The sequence below is a fragment of the Peromyscus californicus genome, unplaced genomic scaffold, assembly GCF_007827085.1.
Source record: "Peromyscus californicus insignis strain IS unplaced genomic scaffold, ASM782708v3 Scaffold_18__1_contigs__length_77618521, whole genome shotgun sequence".
Lineage (NCBI taxonomy): Eukaryota > Metazoa > Chordata > Mammalia > Rodentia > Cricetidae > Peromyscus > Peromyscus californicus.
Genome location: NW_026294480.1, coordinates 42,475,174 through 42,501,709, shown reverse-complemented (window position 1 = coordinate 42,501,709; position 26,536 = coordinate 42,475,174). Strand labels below are relative to the sequence as shown.

General features: G+C 41.5%; 1 protein-coding gene across 5 annotated transcripts in view; it reads right to left on the bottom strand.

The window, feature by feature from the left end:
* Plpp1 (phospholipid phosphatase 1) overlaps nt 1–26,536 on the bottom strand; it is a 65,508-nt gene that overhangs the window by 23,992 nt on the left and 14,980 nt on the right. For 2 of the 5 annotated variants that reach the window (XM_052743296.1, XM_052743300.1), the window contains exon 2: nt 8,615–8,769. The exons of 2 other annotated variants lie outside the window; for them this stretch is intronic. In XM_052743296.1, coding sequence (XP_052599256.1) covers nt 8,615–8,769 — 155 coding nt within the window. Of the gene's footprint in view, nt 1–8,614; nt 8,770–26,536 lie in introns of those variants that run through there. One more of the 5 variants, XM_052743299.1, reaches the window with a different exon arrangement.

Here is a 26,536-nt window from a genome sequence, read left to right as displayed (position 1 = left end):
ATTTCTTATAGGGGTTAAGCTATTACTTATCTTCTAATTTAAAAATGTAACTTAGAAATATAAGTATTGATCTATATTAAGTATAATTCTGTATGTATACATAGATCTTATAACTACTACAATAAATCAGATTTTAAAATTGGCTTTTATTTTTCTTGAGAATTTCATACAATATATTTTCATCTTATTCTTTCTTCTCTCTCAACTCCTCCCAGATCCTCTCCCACCTTGCTACCTACCCAACTGCATTGTCTTTCTCTTTGAAAAAAAATGAAGTCCAATTTGTGTTGACTGATTACTCCACTTCTGAGCATGGGGCCTGCCCTGGGGTTACGGTTGACATAATCATTGGAAGAAGACTGGTTTCTCCTCTCCCAGCATCTGGAATTGTGAACAGCTCAATGGCTAGACGTGGGACTTCCTGGGATCTTGCCTGGCTTGAGCTTGTGCAGGTCTTGTGTGTGCTGTCACAGCCTCTGTGAGTTCCTAGCATGTATCAGTCCTGTTATATCCGGGAAACACTTTCCCTGAAATCATCTCCTACCACCTCTACCCCTCTTCCACACAGATCCCTGATCTTGAGGATCTTCTATTAGTTTTCAACAACCAGACTCACATTCATCATAATCTGTAACTGATGAAAGAACATACATATCAAAAGGGCCCACATGACTTACAAAGTCCATCACAACAGACCCAACCCACACTAAAGTCACTGAGGTACTGTCAGAAGGAATTTGAATAGTAGGCTATAGTGGGCTTGCTGAGGTTAAATACCTGACTGCTTAACAGCTATAAAAGCTATGAAAGAGAAGTATATACAAATCTTGAGGACTTGTTTTAATAAAACTTGTAATATATCTACCACAGTCCTTTATAACTATTCAATAAACACAGCCTTTTATTTTCATAAATATCCAAAAAATTCTGCATTGAAATATCTGAATATCAAAACTCCCACATATTCTACTGATAAAAATCAGTGAACCTGTTCATGACTTCTGCTCATCCTCCGGAAAGGGAGAAGTTCTGTCCCCACTCTCACTGTAGGAAAGCAGGGTAGCCGGTGGAAAGCCACCATTAAAAGACCCCTCACGGAGTACCTACCTTGTAACCAGGCAGGCAGTGACTGAGCTCTCCTCCAAGAAAGCAGGTTGCTCTAACGCCATGCCCTGAGCTCCTGCTGACTGCTCCTAACCCACGAACATATATACACAAACCAACAGTTTTCTTTCCACAAGTGATACAGATTCCATTTCTTGTGATATTGGAAACATGGGTTTATACTACAGAAACCTTGCCATTCTCAAGAACCAATAAATGCAAAAATCTTAAAAATCATTAACAAAAAAGTATTAAAGTGGGTTTTCTGTTTGTTTGAAATTATTGAAAGATGGAGTCCACAGGAATTTGGTCCCCATCTGGTACTGAGTAGCGTTCTAGAGAGCGTGGTGTGTGCAACATCAGCTATCTCTAGCTATGGAAAATACTGAAACCTTTCATGAATGACTTCTGTGGTGGTTTGAAAGAAATGGCCCCCAAAGGAAGTGGCACTATTAGGAGGTGTGGCCTTGTTGGAGGAAATTTGTCACTGTGGGGGCGGGCTTTGAAGTCTCTTTTGCTCAAGCTTCCCTCAGTCTGACTGTTAGTCAACTTCCTGTTGCCTGCAAGATGTAGCACTCTCAGCTCCAGCACCACATCTGCCCGCACTCGGCCATCCTCCCTGTCATGATAATGGACTGAACCTCTAAAACTGTAAGCGAGCCACCCCAACTAATGTTTTCTTTATAAGAGTTGCCATGGTCATGGTGTCTCTTCACAGCAATAAATCCCTAACTAAGACAAATTCTTTTGGGGACACTATATTCACACACAAGGATATTCAAAAGCACTGTGTTCCATATCTTTCCTTCCTGGGACTTCCAACAACCTACACTCTAGTCACAAGGGGTAATTTCATTTCAGTGGTTCCATGATTAACTTTTAGCCATAGTCTTTCTCACCAAAAAGGGATTTGGGGATCTTAAGTAGTTAAAGGAAATAACAAATTACGCTAAGGAAGATCATCAGGCTTGGCAGCAAGTGCTGAGGCCTGCTGAGGCCTCTCACCAACCTACCTCAGTTCTTTCCAAACAGCCGACACCAAACTCAATCTGAAATCGTCTCCTGTCAAACCTGACTTGAACAGATGATGGGACAACCACGAACCTCACCCCATTTGCTTTAACTAGTCATGTTCCACTGGGTAAATATCGTTGTTTCTGGTTATGAGGTCCAACGTAGACTCTGATGAGGGATGTTGCTTAAGGCATATGAATTATATAATATTGAATTAATTTTAAAAGTTTTGGTTCCCAGAGCTTTAGATTTAGACTGTGGGTCTATATTTGGAGAAAATCTTCACTACAGATGCTTCCAAATTCAACCTTTTACCTTACTTATCAGATAGCCAAAAAGGTTTTTTAATGTAGTAGAGGTTTATTGTACAACATTTGAATAGTAATGGCTTCTTATATCTGCTGTGGGATAATGCTCTTGTACACTGTAAAGATTTGTCACTGGAATTAGTTTAATAAAATGCTGATTGAGTATAGGTGGGGTGACCAGACTAGGAGAATTTTGGGAAAAGGAAGGGCTGAGTCAGGAGTCACCAGCCAGACACAGAGGAAGCAAGATGAGAATGTCGGATTGAGAAAAGGTATCAAGCCACATGGCAAAACATAGGTAAGAATTATGGGTTAAGTGTAAAAGCTAGTTAATAATAAGCCTGAGCTATCCCAGATGAGCATTTATAAGTAATATTAAGTCTCAGAGTCAATTATTTAAGAAGTGGCTGCCAGGTATTTGGGAACAGGCAGGTGGGAGAGAAAAGTCCTGCCTACATATATCAAAAGCACTAAATACCCACCACACTTTCTCCCTCCAATTTTTGAGACAAGCTGATCTTGATCTCAAAGAGAACCACCTGTCTCTGCCTCCTGAGTGCTGGGATTTAAAGGTATGTGCCATCACAATTGGCAACACCTTTTTTTTTTTTTTTTTAATAAATGTCACAATGGGGCAGGAGTGTTCAAATGTAAAAACACAAAACTGTTGTTAAAAAGTTAATTTCTAAGTACCACTATGTTTTCCAAATTTTAAGTTTTAAGAAACAGCAGTATATACAGTTATTAAGTTGTCAACCACTCCTCTTTCATAAGGACTATTAGGTCCAGGAGCTATAGTTTAGAGGTAGAATGCTCTCCTAAGAAGCATGAGGCCTCTAGGGTAGGCTCGGGGAATGTAAGAACCAATAGCCTGCAGTTGGAATAAATATTATGTTAAATGAATTAATAAATAGGGCCAGCTCGATGGCTACGTGGGTAAAGGTACATGCTGCCAAGCCTGATGTCTTTAGTTCAATCCCTGACCCCACAAGGTGGAAAGAGAGAACCTACTCTCCCAAGTTGTCCTCTAATCTCTACATGCATACTGTAGCATCTGCACCAAGCACATATGCACACTAAATAAATGCAATTGTAATTTTTAAAGCATTTTTTTTTTTTTTTGGTTTTTCAAGACAGGGTTTCTCTGTGTAGCTTTGCGCCTTTCCTGGAACTCACTTGGTAGCCCAGGCTGGCCTCGAACTCACAGAGATCCGCCTGGCTCTGCCTCCCGAGTGCTGGGATTAAAGGCGTGCGCCACCACCGCCCGGCGTAATTGTAATTTTTAATTAGGTAACAAATTGTGCAAAACTCTAAAACATATATTTGATATCTTATCAGATAATCTTACACCTAGAAATTAATAATACTGACCATATTTTGTAAAAATCATTACTTTTCTTTAACAAAACAACACTGACATTTTATCAGACTATCAGAATATTAAAAAATATATTTTAAAATTAATATTCACTGTATGTATGTATATGTATGTGTACTGGTAATGGGAGGGATAGAACCCAGGACTTTCCATAGGGCAGGCAGGTGCTCAACCAGTTTTTAGGCCTCACTTTATTTCTTAAAGCATTCATTTAAATCTGAGCAGAAACTAAATGCTCCCATATACACCCTATCTGCTCTCAACACTCACGCTTGTCGTATAAACACCTTACACTGCTCCAGCACATTTGATGTTAGCACACTGGTAATAACTAAAGCCCATGGTTCCCTTTAGGGCTCTTTCTTAGTTCTATGTGCATTGACGCATACACAGGGCCAGCACCCACCATCACAGTATCTATCACACAGAATAGTTTCTGTCCTAAACACCCTCTGCATTGGGTGCTCCTTTTATCCTCCCCTCTCCCCACGTGTCTCTGCACGAGCTCTGTAGTCCTGCGTTTCCACAATATCACGGTGGACATCACAAAATGCACAGCCTTTCCAGACTGCCTTCTTGTCTTCAGCAATATGCACGTAGGGTTCTTCCCTATGTGTTTGATGGCATATGTCCTTGGATTGTGTTTTGTTCTTGAAGTCCTAAGGACACAACCCAGGACTCACCCATGCTAGGCAAGTGCTGTAGCACCGAGCTACACCCCAGCCCACTAGTTTCTGTGTCACCAGATATGAATATTCCATGTGTGAGATACTCCAATACCACAGTTCATTCATCCATTCAACTACTCCAAGGCATGCTGCTTGGTTTTAAGTTTGAGCAATTATGAATAAAAGTGCTACAGACACATGTGTGCAGTTGTTTTGTTGTTTTAATGTGAACAGAAGTTTTCAACTCCTGCGGTAAATGCTTAGGAGCACAATTGCTGAAGCCTACGATCAGACTAAATTAACTTCATAAGAAATTGCCCAAGTGTCTTCCAAAGTACCTATACCGTTTTCTGCAGCAGTTGGCATCATCAGTCTTGAATTTTCACTATTCTGGGGGACACGGTGGAACCCCAGTTTAATTTACCATTGGCCTATCTTCTCTAGTTGAGGTTTTCTCTTCAGACCGCCCGTCCACTTTGAATCGGGTTGCTTTCTCTTCACCCTCACTTTTTAGCTCTCCCCGACCACCCCCATGAACTGGAGATGCTCCCGCTTTAGTTTCCCAAGCCCAGGACTACACCCAGCTTGGATTGTTTTCTCAGTGCTGACTTCTAAGGTTCTTAGTGCATCTTCAACTGTGCTCCTCCATCGGGTTGGGAAAAGCATTCCAAAACACCTGTCTGTGTGTCCCTTTCTCTCTCTTTCTTTCTTTTCTTTTCTTTTCCCTCCTCCCCCCACCCCTTCTGTGTTTTCGAGACAGGGGTTCTCTGTGTAGTCCTGGCTGTCCTGGATCTCGCTCTACAGACCAGGCTGGTTTTGAACTCACAGAGATGCGCCTGCCTCTGCCTCCCAAGTGCTAGGATTAAAGGCATGTGCCACCACCACCTGTACCAACTTCTTAACAGTGTCTTTCAGAGTAGAACTTTTTTATTTTAATGAATATTTTAATGAAATTTATTTTAATTTCTTCTCCTCATGGATCTACCTAAACCTTCCCTGCTGTACACCCAAGGGCAGAATTATTTTTAATGACCAAAAAACTTTACCTCAGCTACATGGCAGCCAGCTGGAGCTATAAGAGACTCTGTCTTTAAAAATAACATTATCGTTTAAAGCAAATATCACAAATTCAGCCAATTTCCTAGGGCCTGAATTAAAAAAAAAAAAACAAAGGCAATGTTTGTAGCTTCCTCAGCTAGTTTTCAAAATCACATTTAAAAAAAGAAAACAAGCGAATGACTATGAATGCATAAGCCTTCACTTCCCTTTTTTCTAAAGTGGAATAAGAAAGACTAGACTCTCCTGTTGTCCTAGATACTAGCTTTAACTTCAACTTGGCACAGCCAGGGGACACCTGAGAAGGGCGTCTCAAGTGAGGGACTGCCCAGATCAGACTGGCCTGTGGACATGTCTGTAGGGGACTGGTGCAGGAGGGCCAGCCCTGTGCAGACATCATCATTCCCTGGGTGCGCCTGGGCTGTATGAGAACGCTAGCTAAGCAGATAGTGTTCCTCCACGGTCTCTGTTCAATTCTTGAGTTCTGCCCGACTCCCCTCAATGATGGATTGTGACCTAGCAGCATAAGCCACCTAAACCCTCCCCCTCGTTACGGTGCTTCTGGTCAGAGTATTTTATCACACCACCAGAGTGGCAACTAGAACACATCGAAGCTGGGATCCAAACAGCACGTTGCCCACCACACTTGGGTTTCTTTTTAAAAATTTAAAAGAAAAAAAAGAGTCACTTTTAAAATGCAGATTTTTTACCATCTAAAGTCTTTAACTCATTAAATTATATAAGATATGTACACAGAGCTATGTCAAACATAAACAATCTGTGTAAGTGAAAACCAAGTATCTTCTATACGAAATATTATGCATAAATTATTAGAATAAGTCTATTCTAGAAATTATAAAGTCCTCTTGCATTGGTTCACAGCCATCATCACATTAACCAGATCACATTAGTTAGCCAAATACTCTTCTTCCAGTTTCCTAAGTTTACATTAACATGTTTTTCCAAGCGAGTTCTAACAACAAGCTCACAAGAATTCATACCAAAAACTCAAAGATTCATACCACGTTTTTCTCACTACTTTAAAGAAAATACATACCTTAGTCTTACTGGTCTTTATTTCAACTGCCTAATATTTGGGAATTTATTGTGATCGCTTATTTCAAAAATATTTGTTAAATAAAAAGGGCACAAACTGAATCTGCAGTATTCTCATAATGAAATAAAAACTGCCGCACTAAATTGTACTGAAATGTTACTAGTTTTCATCAGGCAGTAGACTAAAGGTTACTGCTTTTTTGTTGATCTACTTTATAAGTGTTGTTCAATTCATAAATTATTATATTTCTGTAATTAAGTTTTAAGAAAAAGATGAAATGTACCAAACCCTGCAATTGGAAGTTAACTTCCTGAGCCTCACACAATACAGAAGAGTTTATAAAAATTTGATCTGGCAACAGTTACTTAAAATCATAGCTACAACAAACACCTTGCACTCCATCCAAGCACAGTGGCACTGTTGATGGGCATGTAAGTGAGGGCTCTGCCAGCTTCCCTCTACACAGTTCACAATCCTGCTGCGGGATGTTCTGGATGCTCTGAATGTGTTGCTCTCATTGGTTAATAAATAAAGGACTGATTGGCCAGGAGCCAGGCAGGAAGTATAGGCAGGACAAAGAGAGAGGAGAATTCTGGGAACAGGAAGGCTGAGTGAGGAGACACCAGCCTGCCGTCCAGGGAGCAACATGTCAAGGCAACAGGTAAAGCCACAGAACGCGTGGCGACATATAGATTAACAGAAATGGTCTGAGTCTAAGTGTAAGAGATAGTCAGTGGTAGGCCTGAGCTAATGGCCGTGCAGTTTAATTAATATAAGTTTCTGAGTGATTATTTTATAAGTGGTTGCAGGGTCCGTGGGGCTGGGCAGGACTGGAGAAAACTTCAACTACACAATCCTGGTGCCACAACTGAATAATGCTAGTTGTGGTGGTACTTGCTTCTTAGGGAAAGGTATCTCCTAAAATTTAATACCAATTTTTCACTCTTTTTATTATAAAGTTGTTAACTCATATTTGAAGTATACAGAAGTATGTATCTTGAAATGTAATAAAATTCAAAGTCATTCATCCACTAGAAAACTATTCTGAAAATTAGTCAGGGAAGAAGAAAACTTACAATGAAAAAGACAAACTTAATTCAGATTCATGAACTGCTAAAGCAAAAAAAAAAAAAGCTTTTTAAAAATCAGGAAAGAAAAGGCAGCCAGTCCTGCTGGAGAATAAGGCTGCTGACAAGACTCTAAGAGTTGAGCCACACCTAAGGAGTGAGCTGACGAGACCCAGGAGGACACAGGAGAAAGACACAGTGACCTGCTGCACTCGAAGACACACAAGGGGGTCAATCTTTGCTCTGCTCCTTTTCTTCAATCCAAGTCAGAAAAAAAAAACATTTGCCTGAATCCCAGGACTTGGTCAACAGAAACAGGACCAGAAGTCTCAAACCAGCATGGACTACATGAGACCCATCTTAGACAGACACAGACGGACGGCGAGGCTTAGGAAAGCAAGTAGGCACAACATCCCCAGTGGCCATCTTAACTCAGTTTGTGAATGCTAACATGGGATGGAAGTTTCTAGTAACCTAAAACACTAAAACCTAATCCTAGAACTTGGTGATCTCAAATACCACAACTTTAAAATAGTGATAGTCTTCATGTAACTTGTAGACTTCACTTACAATCCTTCTCTGTTTATCTTTTCAAATTTAGAAAGTAACATCTTTTTATGATCTCAATTCTCAGCCAACAGTGTTAGGATAAAGCAGAACCTTGGTTTAGGCTCAGCCCTGAAGGAGCTTTACTGGAGCTGAGCAGTAGGGGGACTCTACCTCTTCATTTGCATCCTGAGAAGAGTTGGTCCAATGACTTCAAGCTGTTTTAAGTAGTATACACCTTTGACTGGAAAATCACGATGCTCTAAGAATAAACAGTGGAATTCCTTCCTTGAGCAACCATTTTCCATAGTAATACTAATAAAAGTAGGGCTTGAATTTACCCCCACCCCAATGCCGTCACTTCATCCAACCTCCAGCACAAGAACCCATCACTACCTGCTTGGTCATTTACTTACAGAGGAGATGGGTAAGCCAAGCCCCACTATGATGAGTATAACGCTTCTGACGGTACTGTCATGGTATGGATACTGGATGCTGCTGTCAGTACAGAAAAAGCCTCTCTGAAATGGATATATGTGGCCCAAATTTAGAACAGCCATAGGCATGGAAGCTGTTGGGGAAGGGAAAAAAAGACACATATAATTACATTCAGTTCACTTCTTTAGGGAGAAGGGGTTACGGGATGTAAATCTTAACTCCACCCTTTATGGAGAAAGATTGATATTCTCTGATATCCAGTGGAAGGGTTAATGGGACCACGTAGCAGCTGCGCATTCAAAACTGATCCTCTTGCCTGCACTGACCTCTCACCTTAGGTACAATCAGAAAAGAAGCCACCAGGGAAAAGAGCAAAACTGATGCACAGGAAAATAAAGCCGAGAATGTCGGCAAGTTTTCTACTTTTATATTCCATAATTAATTTCTATTTGACAGCTTAATATCCTAAATACGTTTAAGGAAAAAGACAAACTAGCATAAATGAATTTAGTAATAGCATCATAATATTTGAAGGACAAAAAAGTAAAAATCTGTTTCACATTAGAATAAAGTTCGAAAAAAATTTTTAAGTATATTTGATAATAAAAACAGGAAGGAACAAGCCCTTGTTCCCCAAGGCAAACGAAAAAAATGGCTTTATTGGTCTTGGCAGGGCTCCAAAACTACTTTAACATGGCATAGTGTTAAACTTTAACATGCCTCAGCCTCCCAGGAAGCTAGGTCTACCCGCCACACCATGTCACCTGGCTGGCAGTTTCCAAGTATGTTCAAATTTCCACTGACTCAGGCTTTGCTTTATACAACTCAAACACCCACACATCTGCTCCCTCATTACATATGCAACACTAGACTAAGGCTGGGTACAGAAAACTAATTTGTGCAAAAACAGGTTCAAGATCTTGGCTGTATGTGTAAAAACAGAATGGACATCAGAGAACTTGTTTAAAAAGAAATACCAACACAGACTTTTTTCAAGGGAGAGTAACAAAATGTTCTGGGTCTTGACTGTGATGGTAATTCTAGTAGTTATTATTATTGCACACACATCCAAAAAGAAATAAGAAGCAGAAATATACCATAAAAACAGAAATATGATTATATGGTATAAAAGTACCAATAGAAATTCAGAGATTGACATAAACTGAGATAGTCAGAAAAGAGCATCCAAGGGGAGGCGGCAAACAGGTGGAGCGGGAGGCCCGGGGGGAGCGGGAGGCCCGGGGGTGGGGGGGTGGGGGGTGGGGAGAGCAGGAGGCCCAGGAGGCAGCAAGGGCAGCACCAGAGCCACCAGAGCAGCAGCAACAAGAGCAGAGGGAATGAACAAGGGGTCCATCCCATCGAGACAACTTCTCGACACTTCATGCTCACTCACGCCGAGCACAGGACGACACAGATGAACTCAATCCTTATCTCGACTCTGTGAGGGGTCCCACTGCTCACTACTTACTATGTTTAAAGAAGTGAAGAATGGTGTCCTGGAGACAGCCAGGGTTCTAATCCCGGCTACTCCCCCAGTCAGTGTGCACATGTTCTCCTATGGATACAAGGGATCCTGCTGCAGTAAAAGGTTAGAACTGTGTCGAGGCAGACAGACTGGAGGCAGTAGGTCTGTCCTTTTCAAAAATGCCTGTTCAGTAAATACATCTGTTCATGATGGAACCTCACAGTTAGAGGAACATCTTTGCTGCTAATTATCTCTAAATTCTGAAAGTTTGAGGTTTTAATGCCAGTATGAGGGCTTCGGGTTGTGTTTATTAAAGGATTTTGAGTTTAAAACACTGGTCTAAGAAAGAATTTGCCTTGTAGGAAATAAAAACCAGTCTTCTTTTGGTCAAAGTCAGTGACACAGTAAGTAAGCATTTTAGAAATGAACATCTAAAGCAGCGAAAGAGGACAAGGAACTATCTAACACAACTCTGAAATGGTTCAGAAGGTAGTGATAGTGTCAACTATGAAAACAGGAAAGGAATAACGTCGTGGACAGGGCGACACATCCTGAAGGCTGCTCACACTGCGGAGGCAGACTGGCAGGTGACACTTCGGTGTCTGGAGTGGAGAATGGTCGCCCTACGGTAGAAACGTGAGGTTGTAAGGACTTTCTTCATGGTGAACGCCCGTGAGTTCAGTCCTGAGAGTCCTTACTGCCTCTGGGTTCTCCCTCACTTCCTACTGGCCGTCAGCCTTGTCTCCCACTCCTCTCACAGCCCTGAAGGCTCCAATCACACTGAACTACTATGCTTTTGAAACCCTGGGGGTTAATATTCTGATTCGCCCCTTGGAATCCCACCCCTTGGCTCCGCCCTGCATCCTCACGTAAAAGCCTCATTCTAAGGAAAAACACCTCCCCTTCCTCTCTCTCTCCTGCTTTTCCTCCCAGGAGGTGGGCATCCTCAACCTCTCTCTCTCTCTTCTCTCTCTTTCTCTGTCTCTTTCCTGTCTTTCTCTTCATCTCTCTATTATAATAAACTCTCCACGTGGATGCAGCGCTGGGTTGTGAATCACTGGCCGCTACTGCTGCGGTGCGGCATGGCGTGCATCTGCCCAGCATGTTTCCCTGCACGTGCAGGATAGTCCCTCCCGCCCCCCACAATAATTCATAACACTGGGTATCTTTATAGAGTCTCCGTCTTCTATTGGTGAGAGCTGCCCCTCCCCTCCCCTCCCCTGGCCCACGACACTGTTTTTTTACACGACACTGCTTTTTTACACATCTTTCAGCAACTCTAAAAGCGGATACTATTTTTACTATTATTGTGCCCTTTGGATCAGGAGCATAGTTAGAACTGAATAAAATTGTATTAAAGAGCTAAATAAAGAAAATTCAGGATAGAGATGGGTAAGCATTCGAAACTATAACTTCAAGAGGATAAAACGGTTCTCAGAGAAAGCATAAGGTCAAGAATAACAGAGCGATCCGTCAAGAACTAATGGTCTTCATAAAACCATGAAGAGGGACTCCAGGAGGAGGAAGAGGGCTGGCTGCACACCCTAGTGGGCAGGGGTGTGCCTACCTTGTTTAGCAGCATGTACTACCATTCTCTGAGAACACCAACACTAGAAAAGGACAATGCTAGACTACAAAAGCCAAAGCTGGAGCGCCGCACAGCCAGCTAGCTAGGTAAATGCAGACTGTCGAATGCCCGCAGTAAGGAGAACGAGGTCTCAGAAGAGACAACGGGGTCGGAAGGGCAGGCCGTTAACTCGACAGCGTTCCTTTCTGAAAATGACTTTCTGTCCTTTGACAGTTCTAGCATGTATACAATGGGTTTTAGTCACTCCCCCTCCCCGCCCTCCTCCCACTGAAACTCTTCTGCTCAACATGTCTCCCCCTCCCTTCATGTCTGCTGTGTGAGCTGTTACTATAAAAACATCCTTTTCTTCAAGGTACAGTACAGTGACTTCCCCTACTGTTCATAAAGGTTACATGTTACAGGGAGACAGAGAGAGAGGGGAAAGGGGGCAGAGTCATCCCTCTGAATAAATACCTCTATTTGTACATGTGCCTACAGTTCCCAGAATTTAAGGAGCTGAGGCAGAAGAATCATGAGTTCAAGGCCAGCCTGGGTTACACAATAAGATCTTATCTCAAAAATAAATACTTTTTCTGGGATGTGGCAGAGCACACCTTTAATCCCAGTACCCTGGAAGCAGCATGGAAGGGTCTCTGTAAATTCAAGGCCAGCCTGGTCTACACAGTGAGTTCCAGGTCAGCCAGGATGATGCAATGAGAACCTGTCTCAAAATATACATTTTTAAAAGATCCTTTATTTGCTATAGAGATTATTTGTAATTGTAATATTTTAAGGGAGTGATGGAGAGTTGCATGTTCAAATCAGTATTACAGGAAGAGTCTTCTCTAAACAAATTTTCATGAGGCAAGCAATTCTTTCCTTAATATCTAAAGAATATAGATATGTTCCTTAAAAGTTTTAAAAAATTATTTGTTGTATATGTTAGAGTATTTTGCCTGCATGTACATATGTATACCACGTATGTGACTGATACCCAAGAGGGTGCTGGATCCTCTGGAAATGGAGTTATGGATGGTTGTGAGCTACCATGTGGGTGATGGGAATCAAATCTGAGTCCTCTCCAAGAGCAGCAAGTGCTCTTAGCCACTGAGTCATCTCTCTAGTCCCCACAGACATTATGTTTGACACTAGTAATAATTCTAGACACGTTTCTCTCATTCAAAGTTCCATAAGAGAACTCATTTGCAATAGCTCACGTGTACATGACTATCAGGAAGCAGGTTTTAATAGTCTGCAGATATATTCCCAGTACACCTCCGCCCTTCTTCACTCAGCATAGGCGGCTGAACACAGACAACCCACAACTCTCTCCCCTCTGCCTTCAGTTAGGTTTAGCCAACAGGGACGGAGAGGCTGTAACTGGCCGGAGCCAGAGGACAAAAGCACAGAGACAGGCAGCTATCAATCTGTCTCCCTCCAGCAGGCTCACTATGGGTTTTAACCCCTAATCTGGGGCCACAGCTGCTATCCAGTCACATGCCCCCCCCCCCAATTAAGTTCCCTTTAGGGTGCTCCCAACTCAACCACTCCTTCTCTTCGAAACTTTGGTTTAAAAAAAACCTTCTGCAGCCCGTGGTGATCTTGTGTAACAATATCCTGAAAAGGTTTACATAATTTTCCTTTCTTAAAAGGTGCAAGTTCGGAGCTGGAGAGATGGCTCAGCGGTTTAGAGCACTGGTTGCTCTTATAGAGGACCTGAGTTCAATTCCCAGCACCCACATGGCAGCTCATAACTGTCTGTAACTCCAGATCCAGGGGATCCAACACCCTCATACCAATGCACATAAAATAAAGTTAAATTAAAAATTAAAAAAAAAAGGTACAAGTTCAAGCACGGTGTGGTGGCATATGACTTTGATCCCAGCACTTGGGAGGCAGAGGCAGGTGGATCCCTGTGAGTTCAAGGCCAGTCTGGTCTACAGAGTGAGTTCCTGAAAAGCCAGAGTTACACACAGAGAAACCCTGTCTCAAAAAACCAAAGGAAAAAAAAGTGCAAGTTCAAAGAAACCATAAAATAACACAGCAAACAATCTGAAACTCAGGAATATTCTAGAGGTATAGCTCAGTGTCAGAGTACCTGCTGAGCATACATGAAATCTTGGTTTAATTTCCTGTAATATCTCATGTGCGCACGCGCGCGCGCGCACACACACACACACACACACACACACACACACACACACACACACACACACACACGAGGGGGAGGTTGTGCAAGGGAACACTTTCATTTCCATACACTATTCTTTCTCAGGCTTGTTCTTCCATGAAAACAAACTGCTACCAAAGATGAACAGGCTGAACAGAGCCATGTTAATTACTAACTTTGCAACCTTATAATTTACAAATTCCCAGAATCCTGAAGTCAATGCCTGCGGAGCCCAGCATCACCTCTGAACAAAGCCTCAGCTGTGAGTGCTGTGCAAGCGCTTCTCAGCAGGGGCCTCCCAGTGAAAAACTAGTCAGGGACCCAACTGCACCTTCTTGACTGACCCACCCCAAAACAGAATTCTACAGCCTCTTGCAGGAAAGAAAACAAAAAAACAGACCTACACATGAGATGCTGAAGAGCAAATAGTAATCCTGCTTCAAAGTAAGGCCTAACAAGCAAACAATCAGCTCCAGACTCAGCTCCTGTGTTCTCAGAACTATAGGAAACAGTTATTACGGCACATAATATATGATACATATTATGATTATATGTGATCTATACATCACAGGCATTCCACCCCTCCGTGCACTTTCTAATCTCAGCATTCACTCACATCTTCAAAGTTAACAAGGAAACGACATTTCTATAACTTTGTTCTAAGACTCTGAAAGTTTCACGGTGTAATTCTGCAGTACATAAAATTCTATATAGTGTAAGTAAAGCATGTAAGTCTTACTGTAGCCACTTCTTGAAGCAAAAACATGTTTTGGGTTTTTAATTCATTTATTTAGTTATGTGTGTGAGTGTTCTGCCAGCATGTATGTTACGTGCACCACATGCCTGCCTGCAGAGGTCAGAAGAGGGCATGAGATCCTCTGGAACTAGAGTTGTGAGCCACCATGGGAGCACTAGACACTGAAGCCAGGACTCCGGAAGAGCAAGCGTGTTAACTGACCAGCCATCTTGCTAGCCCTTGAAGGACAAACAGACTTGTTTCACAGAAAAGACTTACAGCACAGTTGTCTGTGGGATTTACTGAGTCTCAGCACACAAACGAAACAACTGGATCGTGTTGCATGGCCTTCTCATATACTCCAACAGAAACAACCCTTTACCGAGCAACCACTCCAGGTCATTAACCATGCTAATGCTCATTCACGATAAGCACGTTTCATCTTCACAGAAGGACATAATTATATTTCAGATTTCCTACCACATAATCTGTAAAAGTTAAAAGCAAAAAACTTAATCAGTAATAAAAGTATGGATCAGATCCAAAAAATATATATTCACTATATTCAGCAAAATAATCTTCAACTTTTAGGTTGGTATTTCACAATCAGGTAAAAGATATTTCCTGCTGTGTACACCTTCAAATTTAACTATTTTCTTTTGGTTTTTTTGAGACAGGGTTTCTCTGCATAGCCCTGGCTGTCCTGGAACTCGCTCTATAGACCAGCCTGGCCTCGAACTCATAGAGATCCATCTGCCTCTGCCTCCCAAGTGCTGGAACTATTTTCTAACAAAAGATTAAGTTCACTACTACATCTGAATTTTCTAAATGCTTGATCATAATACTTTAAGTATATTTCCTAAAATTATGCTTATAACTTACCTAAAATTATATTATCATTTTCCTGAATTTCCCTTTCCTATAATTATACATATATATCCCCTGGAAAAGCCATATCTGTAAGAAATTGTTTAAAACCAGCTTGTCTTCATAGTCCATTTAAAACCGAGAGGATGCAGTAAATAGCAATGACTAGCTGTTTGGCTTACATGATGCCTCAGAGACGTACACTGAAATAAGTACCTTCTAGGGCAGTGCTTCTCAGCCTTCTTAATGCGGCGACCCTTTAATACAGTGCCTCATGTTGTGCTGACCACCACCATTAAATTATTTTCGTTGCCACTTCATAACTGTAATTTTGCTACTGTTATGAATTGTAATGTAAATATCTGATATGCAGGATATCTGATATTCGACCCCCAAGGGGGCGTGACCCATGGGTTGAGAACCATTGTTCTAGGGGTTTTCTCTCTTGCAACTTTTGAGATCTACTGCATAATTATAACCATAATAACTGGATCACCTAAAAATAATAAAGCTGAAAAGCTAGCTTATATGACATGTTTATACAAAAACAAAAATAATCTTAAAGCTCAACAGGTTGGTAGAATGGGTGACTTTAGTCACTTCTTGAATACTCTTATAATGGTGTTCAGGAAGGCAATTCCAAAGGGTGGTACTAATTCTATAATTACAGAAGAACAAAGGAATGCTACTCTAGTGAGTCAAAGTTGGCTACACAGGAACAGGCTGAGGAAAGAAGATCAAGACTGGCCTGGACTGTACAGCAAGACCCTATCTTAAAACAAGCACAAAAATCTCAAAGTTATTGATTACTAATAAAGTATATTAATATAAGCCATCTTTAGTTTAATGGCAAACAGAGGGAAAAATATAGTGCAGAGAAGTGTTAACTAACTGAATTTCTGACAGAAACCAATGTCCAGTAAAATAGCCCATGGCTACATGAGGATAGTGAGCACTTTATATGTGGCTAATGTGACTTAAGTATTGACTTTTAATTCATTTAATTTCAATAATTATAATTATAACTTCTATTTTTCATATATGAGGAACACGGCAATTAAGAATATATTCATATAGTACTTGGCATCTCATACCACAAATATATAAAAGAACAGTTTGAGCCATGTATATGGTTCACGCCTATAATCTGACACGAGGATAAGGAAGGGGAATGCCAGGTCAGCCTGGACTATAAGACCCTGTTTCAAAACAAACAAACAAAAAAAATATCAGAATCGCCAGGCGATGGTGGCGCACGCCTTTAATCCCAGCACTCAGGAGGCAGAGGCAGGCAGATCTTTGTGAGTTCAAGGCCAGCCTGGGCTACCAAGTGAGTTCCAGGAAAGGCGCAAAGTTACATAGAGAAACCCTGTCTTAAAAAACAAAACAAAACAAAACAAAATATCTCAGAATCAAAAAGCTGAAAGAAAAAGAAATTAATTAAGCAAGTATCACTGCAGAAACTTTTTTTTAGGAGCTTAGGAAAATTTAAGGAATATAAAACAGAAACTAAACAGAAAACAAACCAACCAAAAGGTAGATTGAAATGAGATGTGTAAACATGTGTTGGTGTATGGCACATGTACAGGCTTATGAAATGGTTGGTCATGATTTAGCTTTTAAAAATGGGGGAGGGGAACAAAGCCAAAGCAAGGTATTAAAAAATTATTGTTGGGAATGGAAAGATGGCTCAGTGGTAAGAGCACTGGCTGCTCTTCCAAAGGACCCAGGTTCAATTCCCAGCACTCACATGGCAGCTCATACCTGTCTGTAACTCCAGTTCCAGAGGATCCAACACCCTCACATATATGTGCAGGCAAAACACCAATGCACATGAAATGAAAATAAATAAATAAAAATTAAAAAGGATAAAAAATTGTTATCACTAGTAGCATCTCTTAGCTGAACAGTGTCAGAAACTCAGACACTGACTCTCCGGGGTAGTCAGTGGCCGAGTGTGTCGTAGGGCAGGTAAGCAGCATCCCACGTTTAGCAGGGAGGACAAGATCATAACACAATGTGTCTCTTCATACTTCCAGCTGTCCTCCAGGAAAAGGGTCTGACCACCAGGGAATGGTTTCCTGGGAGAATGGAAGACCTTTTCTCTTAACCCACCTTCAGTCTATAACCTGGTGAACCTGAGCAGCTCTGCACACACACAAACATACCTCTCTTCTGTTCACCAGTCTGTATATGGAGGTGGTCATGTTCTATGCGACCCTGGGACAGCTACTCTACCACACTCAGGCTAAGCGGCCATCTTGATGCCCAAGTACTCTACTGCAAACAATGGAAAGGAATTGTAAAACCTCGGCAAAATCTACAATATTAAACAGTCAGGAAGTTGCTTCTAGACTAATGTTTCACCGAAAAAGGAAATAAATAAAACTCACATGTAAGAAACACATTCCATAGGGGAAAATAGGTTATGTAAATCTGACCATGTGTGCACATTTTTGCATTTTTCTAGTAGTCCAGATTGTGAAGTGTGCTTCTACAACCCTTTCATTTCCTCCTCTAGCTGCTGAAGGTCAGAAGTAAATTTTTTGGCCTTTACTGCTTTGTGTTATCTGAGTTGCTCTTAGAAAGTTCTATTTATTCCCACCTTAAGGAATGTTCTTTTGTGTCCAATTCAGTTTTGACAAAATACAGTTTCTTACTTTCTTTCCAAAAACAGGGTTACAAAATCTTTCCAGTCACATGAAGCATCCTCCTACCGATCAACTGTTATGTGCTATTTCTGAGCATGTGTGGAGGTCAAAGGACAACTTGCAGGATGATGCTCTCCTACTACATGGGTTCTGGGGCTCCAACTCAAGATCTCAGACTTGACAGCAAACACCTGTATACACTGAGCCATCTTGCTGGCCCTCAACATCCATGTATTCTTGACCAAAGGAGAATCGGTGACAGCTGTACTTCAGAACAGGGTCAGCTGTAGGTAGAGGTGAAGGGCAGGTGAGAGGGGCCAGTGTTACAGAGCCCTGGTTCAGAGATGAGAGTGAACAGGCAAGGGGCAAAGAACAAGGCACCCTCAGCTCTTTCTGGCTTAGCTGCTTGGCTACTACAAAAAGTACTCCACATCTTCTCTTTCATTGGGACAAAAGAGAAAGCAAGGGAGAAAAGGCAGTCTGTGTTTAAATGAAACTTACCAAAGAAGGGTTTTGGTGTTTTGTGGGGTTTTATGGGGGGGGGGGGGTAATTTGTTGTTGTTTTGCATTTTATGGTTTTGAGTTGGCAATTCACTGCAATATTTTAGTTAATTCACATACTTAGGATCTTTTTAATGTATATATTTAAACAGCTTTTTAGAAAGATGCAGAGGTGGAGCTGAGGATATGATCAGTAGTAGAGTATCTGGGTAACATGTATGACCCTCAGATTCAATCCACAGGATCACAAGAAAACAAAGGCAAAGCCGTGAATTTCCAAGGCTGTTGGGGGAGGAGGAGAGGGAAGAGTGCTCACCTATTTATTCACACCTGTTGTTTCCTTTCCAGAAAAGCACGTGAGAACAGTGCCAACTGGCCAAGAACATTCATGCCTTCCACTCCCTTAAGCTAACAGCTGTTCTGTTTTCAAGCTGCCGAAGGTCACAGTCAGTAGCAAACTTTCCATGTGGCTTTCTGAATGCAAGAGGCAGGGAGATAACTAAGTCATATGTGCTTGTTTCTAGTTTCCCTTCTCTGAGACACTTACCAGGGAAATCTATTGGAGATTTCTTTGGTACCTGAAGTGATAACTTAATAATGTCTTAGCTGAAAACCACTGTTTACAGAACTGGAACTGGAGTTGGAAATAATAAGGGCACATTTTGAAAGCAAAATTGTATCAGAACAATAAATGAGCAGCCTATCAGAAATGCAGTATGCTAAGACTCAAAAGGCTACACACATCATTTAACTCCACTGATACGAATTCTAGGACATTATAGGATGGAGAACAGCTCAGTGGTAACCAGAGGGGAAGAGCAGTGGGAAGAGCAGATAAAAGTGTGAAAGAATAACAAACCAGTGACTTATGGAAAAAGTGACCAATTCTGTACCCTGACTTTGTAGCAACTACATGGCTAAATTCTACTTTGCCTAAGTTCATTCTATGGGACTGGAGAGATTAAGTAAGCGTACATACTGCTCCTGCAGAGGAGCTGGACTTGGTTCCCAGCACCTACATGGAGCGGCTCACAATGGTTTGCAATGCCAGTTCCAGGGGATTTGACACACCTGGCCCTCCTTGGGCACTTGTACACACACGGTGCAAACAAACCTATGCACACACACACATATAAACATAAATAAATACTTTTTTAAAAGTTAATGTAAATTCATCATGTGCCAAAAGAAAGAAATTTACATTGTATAACAAAACAAATCAACAACAACAAGAAAATATCATTGCAGTTTAGCTGAGGCTTCATCTCACCTCCATATTTGCTGTACCAGTGACTTCAGCCTACTTGCCATATGATTTGCTGTGAGGGACCAGCCCCCACACTTATTTACCCCGGGAACTCTTGAGGAATGAGGAGTAAGAGACTTAGACACAGAGAAGGGAGAGAAAACACAGAATAAACTCAGGTGGGTCTGGATCCTTATCCACCGGCCCAGAGCTTTCTTCCAAAGGTCTATTTATAACAATGCCAAGGGGTGGAGCAAAAGCCCTCCCCCTTGCTAGTTACAGTCACCTGGCACACAGGCCCGTGGTCCAATCAACCTCTCCATGCAGACCTGCTGGGTACAGCCACTAGGAAACCTAGTGGGCTCCAACAAGTTGCTACTCCAATATCCTGTAATCCTTCCTTTTGGTGTAGCAGGATGGAGTCCTGGACAGGGCTGGGTAGTAAGATATGCCTACATTGGTTTACTTCTGGAAACCTTCCCACTAGGTTTCCTAGTGGCTGTACCCAGCAGGTCTGCATGGAGAGGTTGACTGGACCACGGGTCTGGGTACCAGGAGACTCCCAGTGACTACTTGAATGAGTATCAGCAAATTTCTTTCCTTATTTCAGTTTCCTTGTCTAGTAAATGAGAAAAATATTTACCTACCACCCAGAAATGTTATGAACTAAAAGCCCATTCACTAATGTGATACCTAGCATATTAAGATTTATCTTAAAAATGCTTTATTCTGTAATTTCTTCTGTTCTCTTGATGTGATATGTCAATCTATCAGAATGAAGCTAGCAGATTCACTGTCTCAGAGTCAACACTATCTAATCTGCTCAGCTGTTTTGATCTGATGTTACAGGAGTTACCAAAGAGAGACAGAAGCTGACAGACCAGATCAGAGTACACTGAATAACCAGGAAGACCCGAGGTTGCCAAAGTTTCTCCAAGGATGTACTGGGCAGCAGAACAGAACAAAAATTGCAGTTAACCTAGAGTTTCAAATGTGGGCCAGTGAGACGGCTCAGCAAGTAAAGCCTATGGTGGAGGGACAGAACCAATTCTCAAAAGCTACCCTCTTACCTCCGCATGGGAGCCAGAACACTCACTCATACACATGCACACCCAAATGAATATTTCAAAATACATAAAGTTTTTAAACGAGGGACAAAGTGGCGAGTATCAAATACAAACAATGAAATATCATATAACCATTAAAATTCTGAAGACTAGCCAGACACAGTGACACATATTTATAATCCTAGCACTCTGAGAGACTGAGGCAGGAGGATTTCAAGTTTGAAGCCAGCTTGGCTATACAGTAACTTCTAGACTAGCCTTTGTTATATAATGAGACCTTGTCTCAAAAGAAAAGGAAAAAAATAAAAAGAAAAAGACTACCTTCATTTTACAAAGAATATAACCTGTATATGCTGGAGTATATTACAGTCTGGTATTTGGACAGCTGAGGCAGAACTTCTGTAGCAGGAGTTTGTAGTCAGGGCAACCAGCATAGTGAGATCCCATCTCAAAACCCAACATTAGCAGGCTGGGGACACGGTCTGGTGCTTAAAAGTGATTGCTGTTCTATCATGAGGGCCAAAGTTCGGATCCCAGCATCCTGTCTGTAACTTAAGATCCAAGGGATCTGTCTCCCCTTTAGCCTCCAGGGGCACCCACATATGTAAGTACACAGACACTCAAATGCATACACAGTAATAATGATAGTCATAATAATTTTGTTTAAGATAGAAAAAATGAAGGCTGGAGATAGCTCTGTGGTTAAGAGCACTGGTTGCTCTTCCAGAGGACCTGGGTTCAATTCCCCGTACCCACATGGCAGCTCACAAGTGTGTGTAACTCCAGTTCTAAAGGATCTAGTGCCCTTTTCTGGCCTCAGTGGGCATCAGGTGCACATGTGGTACATATACATACAGATAAAATATCCACACCCATTAAAAATATATTTAAAAAATAAAAACAAGGCAATAGGCTAGCAAAATGTCTCCGAAAATAAAGGCACTTTTCACACAAGCCTGAGGACCCAGAACCTACACGGCAGAAGGAAAGAACTGATCCCATTAAGTTGTCCTCTGCCCTCCACATGTGCATCATTGCACATACGCCCCCTACACACATATCATGCAAACACAATAATAACATTTTTTCAAATTCTATTTATTTTATACGGATATTTTATCTGCATGTATATGCACCACGTGTATCATGTGAATGTCTGGTGCCTATGAAGGCTAAAAGATGATGTTGGATTCCCTGGTACTGCAGTTACAGATGGTTGTAAGCCACCTTGTGGGTGCTGGCAATTAAATCTGGGTTGTCTGGAAGAGTAGCCAGTGCCCTTAACCACTGAGTCATCTTCCAGCCCCAATATTTACAGGGGAAGAGAGGAGGAGGAGAGTCTGGAGAAAGAGCTCAGTGGTTAAGGATACTTGTTGCCTTCCCAGAAGACCTGGATTCATTTCCTAGCACCCACACAGTAGCTCACAACTAGCTAAAACTCCAATTCCAGTTCCAGGGAATTCAATACCCTCTTCTGGTATCACTACCAGGCATGTAGTACATATACGTACATGCAAGCAAAATATTCCAACACATAAATCTTTTTAATTTTTTTTGTTTTTTTTGTTTGTTTGTTTGGTTGGTTTTCGTTTTTTGAGACAGGGTCTCTCTACATAGCCCTGGCTATCCTGGAACTTACTATGTAGATCAGGCTGGCCTTGAAGTCACATAGATCTGCCCACTTCTGCCTACAGAGTGTTGAGATTAAAGGGGTGCTCCACCATGCCCAGCTCAAAATAAATCTTTTTTTTTAATTGGAGGGTTGGGCATGGTGGTAGGTATAAGCTTGTAACCCATCACTTCTGGCAGAAGCAGGAGGATTGCTGCAACTTGGGGGTCAGCTTAGAATACGTAGCAAATTCCAGGCCAATCAAGACTCTATACAAGACACATGCATATAAAAACAACACAGAAAAGATATTAAACCACAGTGTGGAAAGAAGTCCACATCTCTGGGTGGTAATGGTATTACAAATGACACAAATTTTATTTTGTTGCCCTTTTAGATTTTTATCAATTAATTATAAACTGATTTTAGAAAACCCAGAAGTCACAGAATATTTTTAAAGAAAAAAAATTAACCTAGAACTCAGTAATTGACAGCATTCCATATCATCTAAGATTCAAATACGAAAAATGAGGAACCAAGTAGATTGTACCAGATAGTTATCCAGTGAAGCATCATGAATTTCCAAAGTCAAAAGCAAGAGAAGGGGAGAAAAAAAGGAGAGTGAAAAGGTAAGGCACAGTTTTTCAAATGAGACCTCACTGTATTGCCTAGGCTGACCCCAAACTTGCAATCCTGTCTCAGCCTTCCACATAGCTAGGATTAACAGGCATGTACCACCACATACGGCTCTAGAAAACATAGTTTTATTTTGAGACAGCATTGCTTTGTAGCCCAGGCTGGCCTCAAACTTACAGCAATCTCCCCTCTTCAAGTGCTGATCATAGGTGTGAGCTACCACCCCACCTGAATATGTCGTTTTTAAATTGGAAAATGCATTGCAGTTCCATAGGTATACTTCATCAAATGCTGTATCCAGACAAGCTTCAGCAGACAGCACAGGAGAGTTATCAAAGAAAATGTTCCCTTTGAAGTACAGTCTCCAGAGTTTAGTCTCTGGTTTAAAGATGTGAGCTTTAGGGGTTTGTCTACATACAATAAAACTCGTAAAACAAAGAATTATATATTTGGGAAGAATGCCTTGTTAAGTTGCTTCTCAGTATGAGAGAACACACACTGAGACTTGGCTCAGCAAGCCCACTCACAAAATTATATGAGCCAGTGAAGCCTTCTTAACCAGCAGTAAGAGGAAATCAGTTCTCCCATCAATAGAAAGGCCTATGTTCCTGTGAATAGAACATGGCCACTATTATAACAATTCTTTGATAAAGCTGTCAAATTCAAATACTCATGAAAATTCTAGAGTTGTCATCTACAAGAGCTAATACATTAATGCCTCAGAAGTTGTATAGGGTAGCAGTGAGAGCAAATTTTAAAATCTTTAAGGAGACTGCTTCAGTAACCAAACTTACAGAAATCAGACTGACTTGATTCATTATCTAGACACAAAATTAGGTATCTTGATGCTCAAAATATGTGCAGAAAAATTTCAGGAACTCTACAAATAAGGCAGGTAGCTCAGGAAAACCTGCCTAGCATGCTAGAAGTCAGGCATTCAACTGTAGGGGAAATATAAACAATCAAATGAGATCCAGACCTGGGACTTCACACCCTCAGACCTACTATAGTTTACATACCACCAAATTAAAAAAAAATACCTTTCAAATCTCAAGAGCATTTACATGGAATTGGTTTAGTCTGAAATTACGCCAAGTGGCAAACATCCAGAAACCAAAATAACATTTACTAACTTTAGTGTCTCCAAAATATAAAAAACCCTCACTTCGGCAAGAAGACACCAAATTGGCATCTATAAATTTAGCACACTGTTTACAAAACACACACACACATACACACACACACACACACACACACACACACACACACACACTTCTTTTAATGCACACAAATATAAAGCATACTGGCCAAGAAATTTTTACAGTGTTCTCTTTTTTAATAGTTATGATTTTTATGGAAATAAACCATGTATCCATTTTTCAAAAAAAATGTCTATTTGATCCACTCAAGTTGTTTCATACAGAAGATAAGTTGAAGAAGGAAGGACTCCTATGAATTACTTCTTTAAGGTTAAGAGTGAGCATTCAATATTGCAACTATATAGTAAATACCTACAGCCATAAGAAACAAGAAAAAGAGCCCACATTGGAATGGGGCAGCTTAAGGAATGGGTTATTTATTTACAGACATTCTTGTTAAACCCATCAAACCTGAGACAGACAATACTCCCTTCATTACGGAACCAAGCAACAGTGTGACTGGTAGAAGAAACCTGCGGAGCACAATTTTGAAATTTGAATACCAGGCTCCAATCCCAAATGCCTTCCATCATACCTGGTAACAGTTACTTTACAGAAACCAACACAAGGCTTCCTTCGTTTCGTTGGAGACAACATCTCACTAGTAAACTAGCATGGCCCCAAACTTGAAGAAATCCTCCTGCCTCTGCCTCCTAAGTGCTGGGATTTTGGGAATATACCACTATGTCGAGCTTCAAATAAGTTATTTCTCAGTAAGTTTCAAATAAGTTATTTCTAAGTAAGGTCAACTATTTCTTTACCATTCATCTAAAGTTGTTTTCCTTTATTTCTACTGATCGTTGCATCCCCTAACTAGGCCATCACAGCAAACTATGACAACCCAACCTGCAACTCTCAGGGTGTCAACTGGTCTTCCTCCAGTTCTCCTCAAAAAGAACTGATCCTGTTAAGCCTGACCTGGCAGAACACGCCCACAGTCTCTGAATTCAAGAGCTGATGTGGGCCAATAAGATGCTTGGACCGGTAAGGTGCTTGCCATGAAAGTCTGGTGACTTAAATCTGACCCCCGTGAACCCACAGAAATGAGGGAGGAGAGAACTGACTCCACAATGTTGTTCTCCAACTCCACATGCGTGCTATGGCATGTGTTCTGTGTGCCCCACCACCCACACACACATCATGAACACATACACCACACACACACACAATAAGAGAGAGGAAGGGGGGCATGCAAGCTGAGGCAGAAGGATTGAGAGTTCCAGGCCAGCCTGAATCACAGAGTGAAATTGTCACAAAGGGGTGGTGGAAGCTGATCTATCAGCATGAGCTTGAAAGTGTCTCAAGGAATCTACAGTCATGCTGCCTATCTTCCTCCCCTTGCACAATTGCCCTTCTCCTCACAACCATATTCTCTCAATGTATGGGTGCACATGGGTGCACCAGTGTGTGGAGGCCAGAGAGAAATTTTAGGTGTCCTTCGGAAGGCATTGTCCACCTTGTTTTTGAAACAAACAGGGTCTCTCACTGGCCTAAAACTCACCAGAGCAGGCTAGGTCGGCTGGCCATCAAGACCCAGGGAGTGACCTGTTTCTGTCCCCCCGGGATTTCAAGCATACATCGCCGGTTCCAGCTTTTTTCATTTTATCGTTAGAGTGAGTGTATGATGTGGGAGGGTGCAGGTCAGAAGACAGCTTTCAGCATCTGGTTCTCGCCTTCTCCTGTGGTTGAGGCCACAACTTAGGCTGTGAGTCAGGCTTGATGCTAAGTCCTAGTTTACCTGCTGAGCTAGTTTGCAGGCCTCTGCCCGGCTCATTGTGTGGGGCTGGGGAAACAAACGGAGGCCCTGGGCCTGTATAACAAATACCTTCCAGACTAAGCTGTCGCCTCAGCCTATCATGACAACTTCTGAAGAGATGAAGCTATACCCAGCAATTACTGTCTTAACGTATTCAGACCAATCTGAGGTATCAGTGTTGCTCTTTTCATTTTATAACTTCCTAGAATTTCACCAGTTCTCATGAGTTCAATTACTACAAATATGCCTAAGACTCCTAAAAGACAGACTCTCCACTGAGTTCTACAACTTAGCATCTCTCCTTAAACATTTCAAAGGTGTTTAAAGTTTCATAAGGCTAAAACCAAACTCATCATCTCTTCTCCATCACCTCCCTCTGACATCTCGTTCTCTCCCAGTGCCCTATTTAAGAACGGGTTTTCGGATAACT